The sequence below is a fragment of the Oncorhynchus mykiss genome, chromosome 2 (assembly GCF_057628025.1).
Source record: "Oncorhynchus mykiss isolate SJ-2025 chromosome 2, ASM5762802v1, whole genome shotgun sequence".
In the NCBI taxonomy this organism is placed as follows: Eukaryota; Metazoa; Chordata; class Actinopteri; order Salmoniformes; family Salmonidae; genus Oncorhynchus; species Oncorhynchus mykiss.
Window position 1 is genome coordinate 97,928,737 of NC_143023.1, and position 18,913 is coordinate 97,947,649.

At 42.9% G+C, this 18,913-nt stretch overlaps 1 protein-coding gene and 1 long non-coding RNA gene across 5 annotated transcripts in view; both read left to right on the forward strand.

Annotated features, from left to right (window-relative positions):
* The window catches only part of LOC110500611 (LHFPL tetraspan subfamily member 3 protein), a 69,764-nt gene extending 60,863 nt beyond the window's left edge, over positions 1 to 8,901 (forward strand). For 2 of the 4 annotated variants that reach the window (XM_090213363.1, XM_090213367.1), the window contains exons 3-5: positions 2,742 to 2,978; positions 6,104 to 6,129; positions 7,920 to 8,901. In XM_090213363.1, the coding sequence (XP_090069489.1) occupies positions 2,742 to 2,978; positions 6,104 to 6,117 (251 nt within the window). In that variant the 3' untranslated portion in view covers positions 6,118 to 6,129; positions 7,920 to 8,901. Of the gene's footprint in view, positions 1 to 2,741; positions 2,979 to 6,100; positions 6,130 to 7,919 lie in introns of all 4 variants that reach the window. The other 2 variants (XM_036960160.2, XM_036960170.2) reach the window with 2 other exon arrangements.
* Positions 8,902 to 17,380: 8,479 nt separating this feature from the next.
* Positions 17,381 to 18,300, forward strand: LOC110533938 (uncharacterized). The gene is made up of 2 exons (XR_002475063.3): positions 17,381 to 17,624; positions 17,785 to 18,300. It is a non-coding gene; the product is annotated as an uncharacterized LOC110533938 (long non-coding RNA).
* The last annotated feature ends 613 nt before the right edge of the window (positions 18,301 to 18,913 follow it).

Genomic DNA, 18,913 nt, shown 5'->3' on the forward strand with positions numbered 1-18,913 from the left:
GATGGAAGACTATGGAAGACTATAGGAGACTATAGAAGACTATAGAAGACTATAGGAGACTATATGAGGTGATGGAAGACTATAGAAGACTATAGGAGACTATATGAGGTGATGGAAGACTATAGAAGACTAAAGAAGACTATAGGAGACTATAGAAGACTATAGGAGGTGATGGAAGACTATGGAAGACTATAAGAGACTATAGAAGACTATAGGAGACTATAGAAGACTAAAGAAGACTATATGAGACTATAGAAGACTATAGGAGACTATAGAAGACTATAGGAGGTGATGGAAGACTATGGAAGACTATAGGAGACTATAGAATACGATAGAAGACTATAGGAGACTATATGAGGTGATGGAAGACTATAGAAGACTAAAGAAGACTATAGGAGACTAAAGAAGACTATAGGAGACTAAAGAAGACTATAGGAGACTATAGAAGACTATAGGATGTGATGGAAGACTATGGAAGACTATAAGAGACTATAGAAGACTATAGGAGACTATAGGAGACTATAGAAGACTAAATAAGACTATAGGAGACTATAGAAGACTATAGGAGGTGATGGAAGACTATGGAAGACTATAGGAGACTTTAGAAGACTATAGAAGACTATAGGAGACTATAGGAGACTATAGGAGACTATAGAAGACTATAGAAGACTATAGCAGACTAGGAGGTGATGGAAGACTATAGGAGACTATAGGAGACTATAGGAGACTATAGAAGACTATAGCAGACTAGGAGGTGATGGAAGAATATAGGAGACTAAATGAGACTATAGGAGACTATAGGACGTGATGGATGACTATAGGAGTCTATATGAGGTGATGGAAGACTATAGAAGACTATAGGAGACTATATGAGGTGATGGAAGACTATAGAAGACTAAAGAAGACTATAGAAGACTATAGGAGACTATAGGAGACTATAGAAGACTATAGCAGACTAGGAGTTGATGGAAGAATATAGGAGACTAAATGAGACTATAGGAGACTATAGGACGTGATGGATGACTATAGGAGTCTATAGGAGGGGACGGAAGTCTATATGAGACTATAGGAGGGGAGGGAAGACTATAGAAGACTATAGGAGACTATAGGAGGTGATGGATGACCATAGGAGACTATAGGAGGGGATGGTAGACTATAGGAGACTATAGGAGGGGATGAAGACTATAGGAGACTATAGGAGGGGATGAAGACTATAGGAGACTATAGCAGACTATAGGAGGGGACGGAAGACTATATGAGACTATAGGATAGGAGGGAAGACTATAGAAGACTATAGGAGACAATAGGAGGTGATGGAAGACTATAGAAGACTATAGGAGGCAATAGGAGACTATAGGAGGGGAAGGAAGACCATAGGAGACTATAGGAGGGGATGGAAGACTATAGGAAGTGGTGGAAGACTATAGGAGACTATAGGAGGTGATGGAAGACTATAGGAGACTATAGGAGGTTATGGAAGACTATAGGAGACTATAGGAGGTGATGAAGACTATAGAAGACTATAGGAGACAATAGGAGACTATAGAAGACTATAGCAGACTAGGAGGTGATGGAAGAATATAGGAGACTAAATGAGACTATAGGAGACTATAGGACGTGATGGATGACTATAGGAGTCTATAGGAGGGGACGGAAGTCTATATGAGACTATAGGAGGGGAGGGAAGACTATAGAAGACTATAGGAGACTATAGGAGGTGATGGATGACCATAGGAGACTATAGGAGGGGATGGTAGACTATAGGAGACTATAGGAGGGGATGAAGACTATAGGAGACTATAGGAGGGGATGAAGACTATAGGAGACTATAGCAGACTATAGGAGGGGACGGAAGACTATATGAGACTATAGGAGGGGAGGGAAGACTATAGAAGACTATAGGAGACAATAGGAGGTGATGGAAGACTATAGAAGACTATAGGAGGCAATAGGAGACTATAGGAGGGGATGGAAGACCATAGGAGACTATAGGAGGGGATGGAAGACTATAGGAAGTGGTGGAAGACTATAGGAGACTATAGGAGGTGATGGAAGACTATAGGAGACTATAGGAGGTGATGGAAGACTATAGGAGACTATAGGAGGTGATGAAGACTATAGAAGACTATAGGAGACAATAGGAGACTACAGGAGGGGATGGAAGACCATAGGAGACTATAGGAGGGGATGGGAGACTATAGGAGGTGATGGAAGACTATAGGAGGTGATGGAAGACTATAGGAGACTATAGGAGGTGATGGAAGACTATAGGAGGTGATGAAGACTATAGAAGACTATAGGAGACAATAGGAGGGGATGGAAGAATATAGGAGGTGATGGAAGAATTTAGGATGTGATGAGAGACTATAGAAGACTCTAGGAGGTGATGAAAGACTATAGGAGACTATATAAGACTATAGGAGGTGATGGAAGTATATATGAGACTATAGAAGAATATAGGAGGTGATGGAAGAATATAGGAGACAATATGAGACTATAGGAGGTGATGGGGGACTATAGAAGACTATAGGAGGTGATGGAAGACTATATGAGACTATAGGAGGTGATTGAAGACTATAGAAGACTATAGAAGGGGATGGAAGGTCAAAGAGTTAGAAAGCTTGAAATAACATCTTTCTCTCTCTCCATTATTTTCCCATACCTTCCTTATCCCACTACTTTCCCTCGCTACCCCTACTCTTCCTCCTCTCCTCTCCCTCCTCCTCCTCTCCTTCCTCCAGGTGTATGTCTGGTGATGGGCTGTATAATCTACCCTGACGGCTGGGACAGTGACGAGGTGCGGAGGATGTGTGGGGAGCAGACGGACAAGTACAGCCTGGGAGCGTGCTCCATGCGCTGGGCTTACATCCTGGCTATCATGGGGGTTCTGAATGCCCTCATGCTCTCCTTCCTGGCTTTTGTACTGGGCAACAGACAGGACGGACTCATGACCGAGGAACTACTGGCTGAGAGCAAGGGTGAGACTGGAGAGCATTCCATTAGGACCTGTATACACTTTTGTCTCTCTCTCTCGCTCGCTCTCTCTCTCTCTCCCTCTCTCTATTAACTTGATATGGTCTTGATCCATAGTGTTAGGTAACCAGCCAGATAAAGGTGGAGCAGCACAACACGCACAACAGCACACACAGTTCACTTTTGTTTATTGTCTATATCCATTTGCTTTGGCAATGTTAACATATGCTTCCCATGCCAATAAAGCCCTTTGAATTGACACACACACACTCGTGTGAGGACCAGTAGCACAGATTGAAAACATTAAACAGTGAAATACTTCACTTGTCTGCTGAATGTTGAGATCGAGGAGCCATCAAGTCACCGACAGAGTTGACAAGTCACCGACAGAGTTGACAAGTCACCGACAGAGTTGACAAGTCACCGACAGAGTTGACAAGTCACCGACAGAGTTGACAAGTCACCGACAGAGTTGACAAGTCACCGACAGAGTTGACAAGTCTCTGACAGAGTTGACAAGACACTGACAGAGTCGACAAGTCACTGACAGAGTCGACAAGTCACCGACAGAGTTGACAAGTCACCGACAGAGTCGACAAGTCACCGACAGAGTCGACAAGTCACCGACAGAGTTGACAAGTCACTGACAGAGTCGACAAGTCACTGACAGAGTTGACAAGTCACTGACAGAGTTGACAAGTCACTGACAGAGTTGACAAGTCACTGACAACAGTCAAGTCAATAACATGACATTTGTAATGTTGGAATGTTGGAACGTTGGAACGTCTGTGAGTGTAATGTTGTAATGTTGGAACGTTGGAATGTTGTAATGTTGGAACGTTGGAATGTTGGAATGTTGGAACGTCTGTGAGTGTAATGTTGTAATGTTGTAATGTTGGAACGTTGTAACGTTGTAATGTTGTAATGTTGGAACGTCTGTGAGTGTAATGTTGTAATGTTGTAATGTTGGAACGTTGGAATGTTGGAATGTTGGAACGTTGGAACGTTGTAATGTTGGAACGTCTGTGAGTGTAATGTTGTAATGTTGGAACGTTGGAATGTTGTAAAGTTGTAATGTTGGAACGTTGGAATGTTGTTATGTTGGAACGTCTGTGAGTGTAATGTTGTAATGTTGAAACGTTGTAATGTTGTAATGTTGGAACGTTGGAATGTTGGAATGTTGTAATGTTGGAACGTCTGTGAGTGTAATGTTGTAATGTTGTAATGTTGGAACGTTGGAATGTTGGAACGTTGGAACGTTGTAATGTTGGAACGTCTGTGAGTGTAATGTTGTAATGTTGTAATGTTGGAACGTTGGAACGTTGGAATGTTGTAATGTTGGAACGTTGGAATGTTGTAATGTTGGAACGTCTGTGAGTGTAATGTTATAATGTTGTAATGTTGTAATGTTGGAACGTTGGAATGTTGTGATGTTGGAACGTCTGTGAGTGTAATGTTGTAATGTTGGAACGTCTGTGAGTGTAATGTTGTAATGTTGTAATGTTGGAACGTTGGAATGTTGGAATGTTGGAACGTCTGTGAGTGTAATGTTGTAATGTTGTAACGTTGGAATGTTGGAACGTTGGAATGTTGTAATGTTGGAACGTCTGTGAGTGTAATGTTGTAATGTAATGTTGTAATGTTGTAATGTTGGAACGTTGGAACGTTGTAATGTTGGAACGTCTGTGAGTGTAATGTTGTAATGTTGTAATGTTGGAACGTTGTAATGTTGGAACGTTGGAATGTTGGAATGTTGGAACGTCTGTGAGTGTAATGTTGTAATGTTGGAACGTCTGTGAGTGTAATGTTGTAATGTTGTAATGTTGGAACGTTGTAATGTTGGAACGTTGGAATGTTGGAATGTTGGAACGTCTGTGAGTGTAATGTTGTAATGTTGTAATGTTGTAACGTTGGAATGTTGGAATGTTGGAACGTTGGAATGTTGGAATGTTGGAACGTCTGTGAGTGTAATGTTTACTGTACAGTTTTTGTTGTTTATTTCACTTTTGTTTATTATCTACCTCACTGGCTTTGACAATGTTAACATATGTTTCCCATGCCAATAAAGCCCTTCAGTGGAATTTAATTGAGTGAACATGAGAGGGTGTCCAGGGAGGAGAGAACAAGAGAGGGGAGGTAGAGATAAGAGAACAGAGAGAGGGGAAAAAGGGATGACATAAGAGAGAGAGAGAGAGAACAGAGAGAACAGAGAGAGGGGAAAAGGGATGACATAAGAGGAGAGAGAGAGAGAGAGAGAGAGAGAGGGGAAAGGGAAAGACAAGAGGAGAGAAAGAAAAATAGTAGATAAGACAAAGGTAGAAAGAAGAGGAGATGGAGAGGAGGTGAGACAGAAAGAGAGAAAGAGAGACAGACAGACTGATGTTGCAGCAGATGCATAACTTGCAGCCAGGGGTCCAGGGGTCCAGGGGTCCAGGGGTCCAGGGAACCAGGGGTCCAGGGGTCCAGGGGTCCAGGGGTCTTTTGAATGGGGGGATGGAGAAAAATGTAGGGATGGATGACAAATGGATGATTGCTCAGCTCACTGTTATCCTGTCTCAATGAAAACCATCCACCTCTCAAACACACGCTACCATGAATACCAGAAGACTGCACTGGTCCAGAATGACACGCCTGCTGGTTGTCATTGGTACTACACACATAGAACTTCACATCCCATAATATACAATAGGTTGTTACACATTTTGTGTCTTTGATGATTCAACACAAATCCAGGAATATTAACTAATAACTATGAACCTATCTCCTCCCTCCCCATCCCCCCCTCTCTCTCTGCCCACCCCCTTCTCTCTGCCTGCCCCATCTCCCCCTCCCTCTCTCTGCCCACCCCATCTCCCCTTCCCTCTCTCTGCCCACCCCATCTCCCCCTCCCTCTCTCTGCCCACCCCATCTCCCCACCCCCTCTCTCTGCCCGCTCCATCTCCCCACCCCCTCTCTCTGCCCGCCCCCATCTCCCCCTCTTTCTGCCTGCCCCCATCACCCCCATCTCCCCCTCCCTCCCCGCACCCATCACCCCCATCTCCCCCTCCTTCCCCACCACCCCCATCTCCCCCTCCCTCCCCACCACCCCCATCTCCCCACCCCCCCTCCCTCTCTCCTTCTCACATAGAAGCTGGGAATGCCTAAAACAACCCATAGGTGAGTGATGAAATACAGTCAAACTGGCTTCCTTGACAAAACAGGCCGATTCAAACAAAACTCTTGTGCCTGAAACATGTGTCTGTGATGTGGCTGAAACATGTGTCTGTGATGTGGCTGAAACATGTGTCTGTGATGTGGCTGAAACATGTGTCTGTGATGTGGCTGAAACATGTGTCTGTGATGTGGCTGAAACATGTGTCTGTGATGTGGCTGAAACATGTGTCTGTGATGTGCCTGAAACATGTGTCTGCTAATGTGGCTGAAACATGTGTCTGCTAATGTGCCTGAAACATGTGTCTGCTAATGTGCCTGAAACATGTGTCTGCTAATGTGCCTGAAACATGTGTCTGTGATGTGGCTGAAACATGTGTCTGCTAATGTGCCTGAAACATGTGTCTGTGATGTGCCTGAAACATGTGTCTGTGATGTGGCTGAAACATGTGTCTGTGATGTGGCTGAAACATGAGTCTGTGATGTGGCTGAAACATGTGTCTGCTAATGTGGCTGAAACATGTGTCTGCTAATGTGCCTGAAACATGTGTCTGCTAATGTGGCTGAAACATGTGTCTGTGATGTGCCTGAAACATGTGTCTGTGATGTGGCTGAAACATGTGTCTGCTAATGTGGCTGAAACATGTGTCTGCTAATGTGCCTGAAACATGTGTCTGTGATGTGGCTGAAACATGTGTCTGTGATGGGGCTGAAACATGTGTCTGTGATGTGCCTGAAACATGTGTCTGCTAATGTGCCTGAAACATGTGTCTGTGATGTGGCTGAAACATGTGTCTGTGATGTGGCTGAAACATGTGTCTGTTATGTGGCTGAAACATGTGTCTGTGATGTGAATTATTCAGTGTGCGTCTCTTTAGTATGTGTAAAATGGTCATGTCCTATTTAATGTCATATCAGGTTTGGCCTGGAAATGTAGTACGTGTCCTCGCTGTGCTATTATGGTAAATGGGTCGTACATTTTCATCGTCAGAGCATATATCCCCTTGCATGTCCCCTTTTCCCCCCTCTCTCTCGCTCTCTCCATCTCTCTCTTTCTGTCACTCTCTCTCTTTCTGTCACCCTCTCTCTCTCCATCTCTCTCCGGTCTCTGTCTCTCTCTTCCTGTCACCCTCTCTCTCTCCATCTCTCTCCGGTTTCTGCCTCTCTCTTTCTCTCACTCTCTCTTTCTCTCACCCTCTCTTTCTCTCTCTCTCTCTCCAGTCTCTCTCTTTCTCTCACCCTCTCTTTCTCTCTCTCCATCTCTCTCCGGTCTCTGTTTCTCTCTTTCTCTCTCTCCTGTCTCTGTCTCTCTCTTTCTCTCACCCTCTCTTTCTCTCTCTCCAGTCTCTGTCTTTCTCTTTCTCTCACCCTCTCTCTCTCCATCTCTCTCCGGTCTCTGTCTTTCTCTTTATCTCACCCTCTCTCTCTCCATCTCTCTCCGGTCTCTGTCGTTCTCTCTCTCTCACCCTCTCTCTCTCCATCTCTCTCCGGTCTCTGTCTTTCTCTTTCTCTCACCTTCTCTCTCTCCATCTCTCTCCGGTCTCTGTCTTTCTCTTTCTCTCACCCTCTCTCTCATCATCCCTCTCCGGTCTCTGTCTTTCTCTCTCTCTCACCCTCTCTCTCTCCATCTCTCTCCGGTTTCTGTCTTTCTCTCTCTCTCCATCTCTCTCCGGTTTCTGTCTTTCTCTCTCTCTCACCCTCTCTCTCCATCTCTCTCCGGTCTCTGTCTCTCTCTTTCTCTCACCCTCTCTCTCTCTCTATCTTTTTTTATCCAATCCCCTCTCTCTCTCTCTCAGGTGTCTGCGTTTCCTAGTGTGTATGTGTAACTTTCATCATCACGCTCCAGAGTTTTACCCATCATCCCCCAGAAGAGGACGACACTGGCACACCATGGCTGTGTGAGAGAGAGAAGAGAGAGATCGAGAGGAGAAGAGAGTAAAAGAGAAAGAGAGGTGGACAATGAGTGAGCGAAACAGACAGGAGAGAGGGAGAGAAATGCTATGTAGCCAGATGCCTCCCATTCATTCACACATGTACTGTATTCTAGTTCTCACCTTCTAGTCTATGCTGGATCTGCCAATGATATGTACATCTCTATTATATTGGCCCTGCTCACAGTCCTACAGTCTCTCTACCTCCACACTATTCCACTATCACTGAACCCCTAGGAACCCCAGCAGAGACAAGACAATCTTCACACAGCCGATCATCGACCAAGACGGGGACAGAGACTGACCAACAGAAAACGTATGGATTATCTGCAAGAATATGGATGAAGAAGACTGGGTTGAATTATTGTTCTTGAAATCACGTATTGTAGTGAGAGAAAACACACACACACACACACACTCAGACACACACTCAGACACACACACACACACACACACACACTCAGACACACACTCAGACACATACTCAGACACACACACACACTCACACTCAGACACACACTCAGACACACACTCAGACACACACACACACACACTCAGACACACACACACACACACACACACTCAGACACACACACACACAGACACACACACACTCAGACACACACACACACACACACACACACTCAGACACACACTCACACACTCAGACACACACACACTCACACACACACACACACACACACTCTCTCACACACTCAGACACACACTCAGACACACACACACACACACACTCAGACACACACACTCAGACACACACACACAGACACACACACACTCAGACACACACACACACACACACACTCAGACACACACACACACACACACACTCACACACTCAGACACACACTCACACACTCAGACACACACTCACACACTCAGACACACACACACACACACACACACTCTCTCACACACTCAGACACACACTCAGACACACACACACACACTCAGACACACACACTCAGACACACACACACAGACACACACACACTCACACACTCAGACACACACTCACACACTCAGACACACACTCACACACTCAGACACACACACACACACACACACAGACACACACACACACACACAGACACACACACACACTCAGACACACTATCACACTCAGACACACTATCACACTCAGACACACACACACACACTCTCACACACTCAGACACACACACACACTCAGACACACACACAGACACACACACACACACACACACAGACACACACACACACACTCATGTAGACAGTCACATTTGAAAGCGTACAGTGCATTCGGAAAGTTTTCAGACCCCTTGACTTTCCACATTTTGTTACGTTACAGAATTATGCTACATTTTCTTTTCCCCTCATCAATCTACACACAATACCCCATAATGACATCACAATACCCCATAATGACATCACAATACCCCATAATGACATCACAATACCCCATAATGACAAAGCAAAAACAGTAAGTATTCAACCATTTGCTATGAGACTGGAAATTGAGCTCAGGTGAATCCTGTTTCCATTGATAACCCTTGAGATGTTTCTAGAACTTGATTGGAGTCCACCTGTGGTAAAGTCAATGGATTGGACAATATTTGGAAAGGCACACACCTGTCTATATATGGTCCCACAGTTGACAGTGCATGTCAGACCAAAAATCAAGCCATGAGGTCGAAGGAATTGTCCGTAGAGCTCTGAGACAGGATTGTGTCGAGGCACCAAAACATGCAGCATTGAAGGTCCCCAAGAACACAGTGGCCTCCATCATTCTGAAATGGAAGAAGTTTGGTATGTCCTTGAGTGACCCAGCCAGAGCCCAGACTTGAACCCAATCAAACATCTCTGAAAAGAGACCTGAAAATAGCTGTGCAGCAACACTCCCCATCCAACCTGACAGAGCTTGAGAGGATCTGCAGAGAAAAATGGGAGAAACTCCCCAAATACACGTGTTTCAAGCTTGTAGCGTCATACCCAAGAAGACTCGAGGCTTTAATCGCTGCCAAAGTAGTGAGGAAAGGGTCTGAATACTGATGTAAATGTAATATTTCAGTTTTGTATTTTTTTTTGTTATAAATTTGCAAACTTTTCTAACAACCTGTTTTGGCTATGTCATTATGGGGCATTGTGATGTCATTATGAGGTATTGTGATGTCATTATGGGGCATTGTGTGTAGATTTATGAGGGACAAAAATGATTGAATCCATTTTTAGAATAAAGCTGTAACGTAACAAAATGTGGGAAAAGTCAAGGGGTCTGAATACTTCCTGAATGTGCTGTATACATTGCATCCTTAGACACTGACCTTGTAATAAATCCCTAATGCTAACACATTAAGCAACACTAGATACTGTATATTCGTGTCATTTCCTGATTATGTGTTTATGTTTTACTTGTGAAAAGAAGGAAATCACCTAATTCTCATGTGATATTGGGTGTCTTATAACATAATGGGTGAACTCTTACAAACAAAACATCCTCCTTATCCGCCCCCCCCCCCCCCCCCCCCCCCTTCCTCAATAACCCTCTTTACCAGAACACTGTTGTCTAACGTGAGTTGCTACGGTTACTGTGTATAGATATTCACCGGAGAGAGAAAAAAAAATGGAAGTTTTACAAAGTTTGTTGGGGTGTAAACATGTATATTCTAAAATATCAAAGAAGCACTAATGTAGGAATTCATTTTGTAACTCCATTGCAAGCGTATGCTCAGCTCGATTTACACAGTACTTCATGAACTTGTGTCTCAATATTTTGTAGTTTATGGTATGGTATATTCTTCTTCACTGTGATGGGGTGAATGAATGACTGTACGTCTCCTTTGTATCTTGTAGCTGAGGGGTGAATGTGTGTGTGAATGAGTGTGTGTATGGGATATGTGTCTGTCCACACGTCACTGTGTGTGTGTTTAATGCACCTTTTTAGTGTACCAACACACTGGCCTCATCTCTCTCTCTCTCTCTCTCTCTCTCTCTCTCTCTCTATGTGTTTATCATTCATTATGGGGACATACTGCATACTAAGTGTGTAGAGGGTCATATATAATAATCTATTAATTGATTGGTTGAAAAATTGATAAGGCCTGATGAGGTAATTCTAGTCCTATACCTCCATCGTGAGTTAGGAGGAGGAAGAGGAGGAGGTGTGGTGAGCTTTAGTGTTAATACTGGAGAAAGGCCTGTCCCAGTCTCCTCTCTATATGTACCACTAATGTAAATGTAAATATCAAAACAGATACCAAACATTAAGAAACTATAAGGAAGAGAACGGTAACCGCAATGAAATAAATAAAGAAGAATATACGAGTATGATTAATAAAGGTTTTCACGTTAGAACAACGGTGTGTGTCCTGTGTTTTTATCTCATTGGTTTGGTGGTCCCTCTGTTATAGGCCAGGATTCAATCCCACCACTATTTGTCAACAATGCCGTTTTTTTTTTTTTTTTTTGGCAATGTTTGCGCTTTTGCGGAGACAAATTTCACGGGAAACTCTGCATATGTCCACTCAATCAGAGATGACCTTCTTTTTTTTTCACATTGACATTTAGGTTCGATCGGTTTGAATCCTGGCCATGGACTGTATTAAATAAAAGTAGTCCAGTACTGGGCCCTTGGTATCTAGTTGTCCAGTACTGGGCCCTTGGTATCTAGTTGTCCAGTACTGGGCCCTTGGTATCTAGTTGTCCAGTACTGGGCCCTTGGTATCTAGTTGTCCAGTACTGGGCCCTTGGTATCTAGTTGTCCAGTACTGGGCCCTTGGTATCTAGTTGTCCAGTACTGGGCCCTTGGTATCTAGTTGTCCAGTACTGGGCCCTTGGTATCTAGTTGTCCAGTACTGGGCCCTTGGTATCTAGTTGTCCAGTACTGGGCCCTTGGTATCTAGTTGTCCAGTACTGGGCCCTTGGTATCTAGTTGTCCAGTACTGGGCCCTTGGTATCTAGTTGTCCAGTACTGGGCCCTTGGTATCTAGTTGTCCAGTACTGGGCCCTTGGTATCTAGTTGTCCAGTACTGGGCCCTTGGTATCTAGTTGTCCAGTACTGGGCCTTTGGTATCTAGTTGTCCAGTACTGGGCCCTTGGTATCTAGTTGTCCAGTACTGGGCCCTTGGTATCTAGTTGTCCAGTACTGGGCCCTTGGTATCTAGTTGTCCAGTACTGGGCCCTTGGTATCTAGTTGTCCAGTACTGGGCCCTTGGTATCTAGTTGTCCAGTACTGGGCCCTTGGTATCTAGTTGTCCAGTACTGGGCCCTTGGTATCTAGTTGTCCAGTACTGGGCCCTTGGTATCTAGTTGTCCAGTACTGGGCCCTTGGTATCTAGTTGTCCAGTACTGGGCCCTTGGTATCTAGTTGTCCAGTACTGGGCCCTTGGTATCTAGTTGTCCAGTACTGGGCCCTTGGTATCTAGTTGTCCAGTACTGGGCCCTTGGTATCTAGTTGTCCAGTACTGGGCCTTTGGTATCTAGTTGTCCAGTACTGGGCCCTTGGTATCTAGTTGTCCAGTACTGGGCCCTTGGTATCTAGTTGTCCAGTACTGGGCCCTTGGTATCTAGTTGTCCAGTACTGGGCCCTTGGTATCTAGTTGTCCAGTACTGGGCCTTTGGTATCTAGTTGTCCAGTACTGGGCCCTTGGTATCTAGTTGTCCAGTACTGGGCCCTTGGTATCTAATTGTCCAGTACTGGGCCCTTGGTATCTAGTTGTCCAGTACTGGGCCCTTGGTATCTAGTTGTCCAGTACTGGGCCCTTGGTATCTAGTTCGGCTATGAAAAAAGCCAACTGACATTTACTCCTGAGCTGCTGACCTGTTGCACCCTCAACAACTACTGTGATTATTATTATTTGACCCTGCTGGTCATCTATGAACATTTGAACATCTTGGCCATGTTCTGTTATAATCTCCACCCGGCACAGCCAGAAGAGGATTGGCCACCCCTCATAGCCTGGTTCCTCTCTTGGTTTCTTCCTAGGTTTTGGTCTTTCTAGGGAGTTTTTCCTTGCCACCGTGCTTCTACACCTGCATTGCTTACTGTTTGGGGTTTTAGGCTGGATTTCTGGACAGCACTTTGAGATATCAGCTGATGTAAGAAGGGCTTTATAAATACATTTGATTTGATTAGTTAGAGAAGCTGAAGAACTGGATTAACATGACAGAGACATGCAAGTATACAGGTTTCTTACCCTATTTGCATCAAGTCCCCGATTCCGACCCAAGTTAAGCGTAAATAAATTGTAACGTTATTCCTATCTATGCACTTTTCTATCTATTCGTATTCTGACCTTGAACATGAGAATAGAATGCTATTCACCCACTATTGGCTCGGGGTGGAGGTGTGTCTACAGATAAACCATGACTGACCTTGACTTGAATCATGACTGACCTTGACTTAAACCACGACTGGCCTTGACTTAATTCTTGGAACTCTGGGGTCGGTATTTTATTATTGGATAAAAAAACATTCCCGTTTTAAGCGCGATATTTTGTCACGAAAAGATGCTCAACTATGCATATAATTGACAGCTTTGGAAAGAAAACACTCTGACGTTTCCAAAACTGCAAAGATATTGTCTGTGAGTGCCACAGAACTGATGCTACAGGCGAAACCAAGATGAAATTTCAAACAGGAAGTGCCCCAGATTTTGAATGCGCTGTGTCCCAATGAGCTTAGACTTTCTGTCGTTTCCCCATAGTGTCGACAGCATTGTGACGTATTTGTAGGCATATCATTGGAAGATTGACCATTTTACACTACATATACCAGGTGGTCGCTTGGTGTCCTCCGTCGCAATTATTGCGTAATCTCCAGCTGCGTGTATTTTTCCGTTTGCTTCTGAGGAGAAACCCAACTGCCACAAATGATTTATCATCAAATAGATATGTGAAAAACACCTTGAGGATTGATTCTAAACAATGTTTGCCATGTTTCTGTCGATATTATGGAGTTAATTTGGTAAAAAGTTTGGCGTTGTAGAGACTGCATTTTCAGATTTTTTTCTTAGCCAAACGTGATGAACAAAACGGAGCGATTTCTCCTACACAAATAATATTTTGGGAAAAAATGAACATTTGCTATCTAACTGAGAGTCTCCTCATTGAAAACATCCAAAGTTCTTCAAATGATTTTGTTTGAATGCTTTTCTTGTTTTTGTGAAAATGTTGCCTGCTGAATGCTAGGCTTAATGCTATGCTATCAATACTCTTACACAAATGCTTGTGTAGCTATGGTTGAAAAGCATATTTTGAAAATCTGAGATGACAGTGTTGTTAACAAAAGGCTAAGCTTGTGAGTGAATATATTTATTTCATTTCATTTGCGATTTTCATGAATAGTTAACGTTGCGTTATGGTAATGAGCTTGAGGCTATGATTACGCTCCCGGATACGGGTTTGCTCGACGCTAGAGGTTAAACCACGACTGACCTTGACTTAAACCACGACTGACCTTGACTTAAACCACGACTGACCTTGACTTAAACCACGACTGACCTTGACTTAAACCACGACTGACCTTGACTTAAACCACAACTGACCTTGACTTAAACCAAGACTGACCTTGACTTCATTCCCTTATACTTCCACCACCTTTAAGGAAATCATGAATAAGGTTGAGCCAACCTGAATAAGGTTGAGCGAACCTGAATAAGGTTGAGCGACCCTGAATAAAGTTGAGCGAACCTGAATAAATTAGAACAAACCTGAATAAGGTTGAGTGAACCTGAATAAGGTTGAGAGAACCTGAATAAAGTTGAGCGAACCTGAATAAGGTTGAGCGAACCTGAATAAGGTTGAGCGAACCTGAATAAGATTGAGCGAACCTGAATAACGTTGAGCGAATTTGAATAAAGTTGAGCGAACCTGAATAAGGTTGAGTGAACCTGAATAAGGTTGAGCGAACCTGAATAAGGTTGAGCGAACCTGAATAAGGTTGAGCGACCCTGAATAAAGTTGAGCGAACCTGAATAAATTAGAACGAACCTGAATAAGGTTGAGCGAACCTGAAGAAGGTTGAGAGAACCTGAATAAAGTTGAGCGAACCTGAATAAGGTTGAGCGAACCTGAATAAGATTGAGCGAACCTGAATAAGATTGAGCGAACCTGAATAAGGTCGAGCGAGCTTGAATAAGGTAGAACGAACCTGAATAAGGTTGAGCGAACTTGAATAAGGTTGAGCGACCCTGAATAAAGTTGAGCGAACCTGAATAAATTAGAACGAACCTGAATAAGGTTGAGTGAACCTGAATAAGGTTGAGCGAATTTGAATAAGGTAGAACGAACCTGAATAAGGTTGAGCGAACTTGAATAAGGTTGAGCGACCCTGAATAAAGTTGAGCGAACCTGAATAAATTAGAACGAACCTGAATAAGGTTGAGCGAACCTGAATAAGGTTGAGAGAACCTGAATAAAGTTGAGCGAACCTGAATAAGGATGAGCGAACCTGAATAAGATTGAGCGAACCTGAATAAGATTGAGCGAACCTGAATAAGGTCGAGCGAGCTTGAATAAGGTCGAGCGAGCTTGAATAAGGTAGAACGAACCTGAATAAGGTTGAGCGAACCTGAATAAATTAGAACGAACCTGAATAAGATTGAGCGAACCTGAATAAGGTCGAGCGAGCTTGAATAAGGTAGAACGAACCTGAATAAGGTTGAGCGAACCTGAATAAATTAGAACGAACCTGAATAAGATTGAGCGAACCTGAATAAGGTCGAGCGAGCCTGAATAAAGTCAAGCGAACCTTCCGGTTCCAAGTGGAAAAGGCATCTACTTTCTTTTTTAAAATTGAAATAACAGCATTCTCCATTCACTGGCATTTCTAAATGGATAAGGGCCTGTTTTGCATGTTTTTTTTTTACATTATATCATACAGTACATATAATAATGTCACATATCAGTTTGCAAACAATATAAAAAATAATAATATATATTTTTTAAATACGTATCGCAGGGGTTGGTAATGTTCTCTAGTTGTGCGGTGATTGGCTCAGTGTTCTGTCACTCTTGGGGACATTACGTCACCCCCAAATCTAAGGGTAGAGCTAGATAGTTCAAGCCCCTTGGGTGCTGCCATAGAGTTACATTCGTAGTGCCCACCCAAGAAGGCTCAAGGTCATTGGCCACAGATAAAATGATGTCAAATCACAATATATCTACACTAGTAGCTTTGATTGGACTGATCATGTCAACATCATACTTTCAAAATCTTAGCTAGTAAGCGAGCAGTCATCATCATGAATCAAGTCAACAATCTACTGGCAAATGCTTTTTAATCCTTGTCATATGAAGAGAAATAATGTTGGGGAATTATAGATAAAATGTATCAGTGCTCATTGGCTATTGGACATAAACATTACACAACAAGTTGAAAATCTGAAATTTAGCAATGAGTGGTTTGGAAGGAATCGTTGGCTAACTGTAAGCATTGCAAAGCAATCACCAGTCTGCTATTCAGTGGAGTGGGTGTGTGGTCCAAGTCTGGGTTTAAGGGTCTATTTTCCAAGTTTAAAAGGATAAACATTCAACATCATGTCAAACCAGCATGATATCTGCCGCGTTCAAAACAATTGGAAACATGGAAAATGGGAACTCTGACTTCAGTGACTTTAAGACAACTGGGAACTCTGGGAAAAAATTCAAGCTCCAACTGGGAAAATACGTTTTGAAATGTCATCCAACTCAGAATTGCAAGTCAGGAACTCGGGTCTCTTTCTAGAGCTCCAACCTGAAGATCACGTCATCAAGATTCAACCTTGTTTTTTTTCAGAGTTCCCCGTTGTCTTGAAAGCACCATAAATCCAGAGAATGACAGACTTTCATGAAACATTTTGCCCACGAAGAAGCCCCATGCCACCTTCCTGCACAACTGTGAGTCCAAAAATGTATTGTATGCTGCTGCATAAATTATGTAATATGCCAGGGAGATATGTATACTGTAGATAAGAAAGTAATACTAAGTGTATGTTGTGTAGTATGCTGTTAGTAGGCCATGTGCTTCACCCTAATAATTTCATCTACTGTTATGACTTGGTGGTGCACATGTAGTCTATAGCCTGTTTTAGAGAAATGTAATCATTAAATATTGTAAGAGCATTCATTGTCTGCTTATATGCCCCCTTTATTTATTCAAAGGTTCTGACTTGGTGTACAGGGAGAATACTGTAAGAACGGCCCATGTTCTGAATTCTGTTGCTGTACTTTTCAAAAGTGCTGAACAAATAGTTATATTGACTACGTCAGTCCTAGCTTCCTCATTAATGTCTTACGCCTCGTGTACACTAGCACACAGTGCCGTTCGGTGAAACACAGCTTCCCGTTCATTTTCAATGGAAGCAAAGCGGTGAGAAGCGGAGAAGACGGGATCGTTGGGCAACACGAACGTGGCATGGGAGTCAGTGAAAAAGTTCAATATTTCCCAACTTTATGCAAATCACCAGTCGCGACCGCTAGGCGATGACCTATCATATCGAGTGGTTCCCATGACGAATTTGACACTATGCGACCCAAGGCTGGAGACTTTCTTTAGCAGAGATGGCTGACAAAAATACCAGGTTGGAAGCAAATGTAAGTAATTATAATTTCATAACGAATCATGCAAAAAACTGTACAGTTGAGAGGAATATGTTAGTTAATGGCAAACGAATATGCATATTTTTTTGTCATAAAGTTAACTTGTGTTGTGAAATGAGAATGAAATTGTACTTATGGTTGTTTAATGTTTTAGGGACTCCTGAAACAACCAGCTACCCAGGCTGTCGTCTTGTGAAACAGTGGATGTAAAGAATCTAGCTAGCTAAAGCGTTTCCTGCCAATTTAATGGACAATTTTGTAAGCTCGCCTTGCTGATATTTGCCATGCAGCTGAAGTAACGCGGCTAGCTAACTACTTTCTTGCTTATTGTGCAGCGGAGGATAACAATACCTGTATGCCTATGGATGTGTAGCTAGCTATCTACCTGATCTGTGCATGGACCCAAACGTTTGGTATACATATTAGTTCAGAACCTAGCTATGAACCTGGGCTATCCTAGCAAGTTGTGTCAACTTCAAAACAGTCTGAATGACATTAATGAAGCCTATGGATTGAGTAGAATATAATATAACTTTGTGCCATGCATACAAGTCATATATACATGCAGTTATTACCATGCATGAGATCCCCACATTGTAGCCTGTACATTTAATATATTCACTGATCATGTACTCTACCTTGGCAAATAAAGGTGTGGTTCGGGTATGAATGTCTGTGAGATTCTTTTTCAGTCATATCCAATACCAGGAGTATCAAATTCCAGTCTTTGTATGATGCTGTGTCTGCATGTATGTATTACAATTATACCCTTCAACAGTTTTTACCAATCCTGGTCCTGGGACACATTGTAACTATGCAATAGACTAGAAACATGATTTAACTAATTAAAGGCTGATTTGTAATTTGTATATACATAAATATAATTTTAAAAACAGTACACTGTAGCAGTACACTGCATACAGGTATTGTTACTTCCTATGCATCATGTAAATACTCTAAAACTGGTTGATCTCGATATCTAATTTCCTTCACCTGCATTGATCTGATAATGTCACGACATCCACCAAAGTTGTTCCCTCTCCTTGTTCGGGCGGCGTTCGGTTCCCATCTCATAATTATGTTCCTTATTTAACCCTCTGGTTTCCCTTTCTGTTTGTGCGTGATTGTCTTTCGTGTGTTGGATTTCGATCCTGTTTTGTCCTTGTTTGATAACGGGATTTTTGTTACGTTCTTGGATTCAGTAAATACAGTGTTTATTTACTCTTACCTGTGTCCTGCGCCTGACTCCTTTGCTATCTTCTAGATAGACTCTGACAGAATCA